Source organism: Sander lucioperca, chromosome 4 (assembly GCF_008315115.2).
Source record: "Sander lucioperca isolate FBNREF2018 chromosome 4, SLUC_FBN_1.2, whole genome shotgun sequence".
Classification (NCBI taxonomy): Eukaryota; Metazoa; Chordata; class Actinopteri; order Perciformes; family Percidae; genus Sander; species Sander lucioperca.
Genome location: NC_050176.1, coordinates 23,765,870 through 23,768,369, shown reverse-complemented (window position 1 = coordinate 23,768,369; position 2,500 = coordinate 23,765,870). Strand labels below are relative to the sequence as shown.

Here is a 2,500-nt window from a genome sequence, read left to right as displayed (position 1 = left end):
AATAAGGACCCTTTAAAGCTCCGACATCTTTAACCTGTCTTGTATAAAGTACTTGGAAGCAATACTTGAGTAAAAGTACAAGTATGGTACCAGAAAACCCCTTTAACGATATTACTTGAATAAAAGTCTTAAAGTATCTGACATTATTTTATTTTTTTAACGAAGAATCTTTGACTCCGACGTACCAAAAGCATTTCTTGCAAGTAACAAGTAACGAGTAACAAAGACGCTGAGGGGAAATGTAGTGAAGTAAAAGTGAAAGTTTCCAGAAATATAAATAACAAAGTAAAGTACAGATACATGAAAATTCTACTTAAGTACAGTAACGAAGTCATTGTACTTTGTTACCTTACAACACTATCTTTAACCCCCCCCCCTCTCTTGACAGAGCGGCGCGGGCGCAGGACACGGGCGCGTTTCAGCGGGAGATCGTTCCCGTCAGCACCCGGTTTGTGGACGCCGACGGTAGCGAGCGGCAGGTGACCGTGGACCGAGACGACGGCGTCAGAGCGGGCACGACGCTGGCCGGTCTGGGGAAACTCCGGCCGGCCTTCAAGCCCGACGGAAGCACCACGGCAGGTCAGCTGTTACACCTCTCAGCTGGGAAAGTAACGGATTACACGTTAGTCACGCTACTGTAACGGAGTCGGGCTGAGCGATTAATCGCTTCTAGAGACGCACCGATTACAACTTTCTAATTTGGAATGCCTTTGGAATTAAAATACCCCCACATCATCACATACCCTTCACCATACCCCCACATCATCACATACCCTTCACCATACCTAGAGATTGGCATGGGGTACTTTCCATAAGATCATCTCTCAATGCAAATCTAACCAGCTATTAGGCTAACTGACATACAACCATGCCAATGTGATGATGTGGGGGTATGGTGAAGGGTATGTGATGATGTGGGGTATGGTGAAGGGTATGTGATGATGTGGGGTATGGTGAAGGGTATGTGATGATGTGGGGGTATGATGAAGGGTATTTGATGATGTGGGGGTATGGTGAAGGGTATGTGATGATGTGGGGTATGGTGAAGGGTATGTGATGATGTGGGGGTATGGTGAAGGGTATGTGATGATGTGGGGGTATGGTGAAGGGTATGTGATGATGTGGGGGTATGGTGAAGGGTATGTGGTGATGTGGGGGTATGGTGAAGGGTATGTGGTGATGTGGGGTGTTGAAAATGTGCCTGTTTGGAACGGCCGATTACTTGGCCTGTGGTATCGCTGCTTGTAGAATTCATCAAAACCAAATTGTACCCCAAAATTACTTACAGAAGGACCCCAAACCACTTCAAATGCAACTCCCCTGTATACCCTACTACTAACTTAGTGATTTAGCTGACAGAGGTGGTGTAGAGCCCGCCTCAACGGTTGTGATTGGTGTAGAGCCCGCCTCAACGGTTGTGATTGGTGTAGAGCCCGCCTCAGCGGTTGTGATTGGTGTAGAGCCCGCCTCAACGGTTGTGATTGGTGTAGAGCCCGCCTCAACGGTTGTGATTGGTGTAGAGCCCGCCTCAACGGTTGTGATTGGTGTAGAGCCCGCCTCAACGGTTGTGATTGGTGTAGAGCCCGCCTCAACGGTTGTGATTGGTGTAGAGCCCGCCTCAACAGTTGTGATTGGTGCCTCGATTTCGGGGACATTGGAAATGGGCTTGAATGGGCTCCTGACCAGACTGACCTGCAGAGCAAATCTCAAATTTACCGGATGTTCATCAGGGTTTAGCCAGGCTACATCCGTCACTGAGTTAAAGAAAAGTGTATAAAAAAGGTCTCCAACGTTGCTTTGGCAACGTCAACAAACTATAATCGTTAGCGCGATATGGCTTTTGGGCAAGTAGTAAGTACAAGTATAAATATGATATTTTGTTCTCTTTCATCTCACACACACACATAAAAACTCTCTCTCACACACATACACACACACACACACACACACACACACACAGGGAACTCCAGCCAGGTGAGTGACGGAGCAGCGGCCGTGCTGATTGGCCGCAGGTCTGCGGTCGAGGTTCTGGGTCTGCCTGTCCTGGGAGTCCTGAGGGCCAGTGCGGTGGTGGGGGTCCCCCCGGATCTGATGGGGATTGGACCGGCGGTCGCCATCCCCGCAGCTCTGGAGCAGGCCGGTGAGATGTGTGACCATTAACTTCTTCACTGAGGTGGAAAGTAACTAAGAACATTTACGCATAGACTGTAAAAATAATGGGCTGAATATCAGTTCTCTTAAAGGTCCCATGACACGGTGCTCGTTGGTGCTTTTATATAGACCTTAGTGGTCCCCTAATACTGTATCTGAAGTCTCTTTTATATAGACCTTAGTGGTCCCCTAATACTGTATCTGAAGTCTCTTTATATAGACCTTAGTGGTCCCCTAATACTGTATCTGAAGTCTCTTTATATAGACCTTAGTGGTCCCCTAATACTGTATCTGAAGTCTCTTTATATAGACCTTAGTGGTCCCCTAATACTGTATCTGAAGTCTCTTT

The 2,500-nt window shown here is 47.5% G+C and overlaps 2 protein-coding genes across 3 annotated transcripts in view; both read left to right on the top strand.

Annotated features, from left to right (window-relative positions):
• The window catches only part of LOC116048446 (VPS10 domain-containing receptor SorCS3-like), a 1,378,075-nt gene that overhangs the window by 923,176 nt on the left and 452,399 nt on the right, over positions 1-2,500 (top strand). The window lies entirely within an intron of this gene.
• Positions 1-2,500, top strand: part of acaa1 (acetyl-CoA acyltransferase 1) — a 17,702-nt gene that overhangs the window by 10,750 nt on the left and 4,452 nt on the right. The window contains exons 8-9 of one of the 2 annotated variants that reach the window (XM_031313043.2): positions 389-579; positions 1,961-2,140. In XM_031313043.2, the coding sequence (XP_031168903.2) occupies positions 389-579; positions 1,961-2,140 (371 nt within the window). The remainder of the gene's footprint in view (positions 1-388; positions 580-1,960; positions 2,141-2,500) is intronic. The other variant, XM_031313044.2, reaches the window with a different exon arrangement.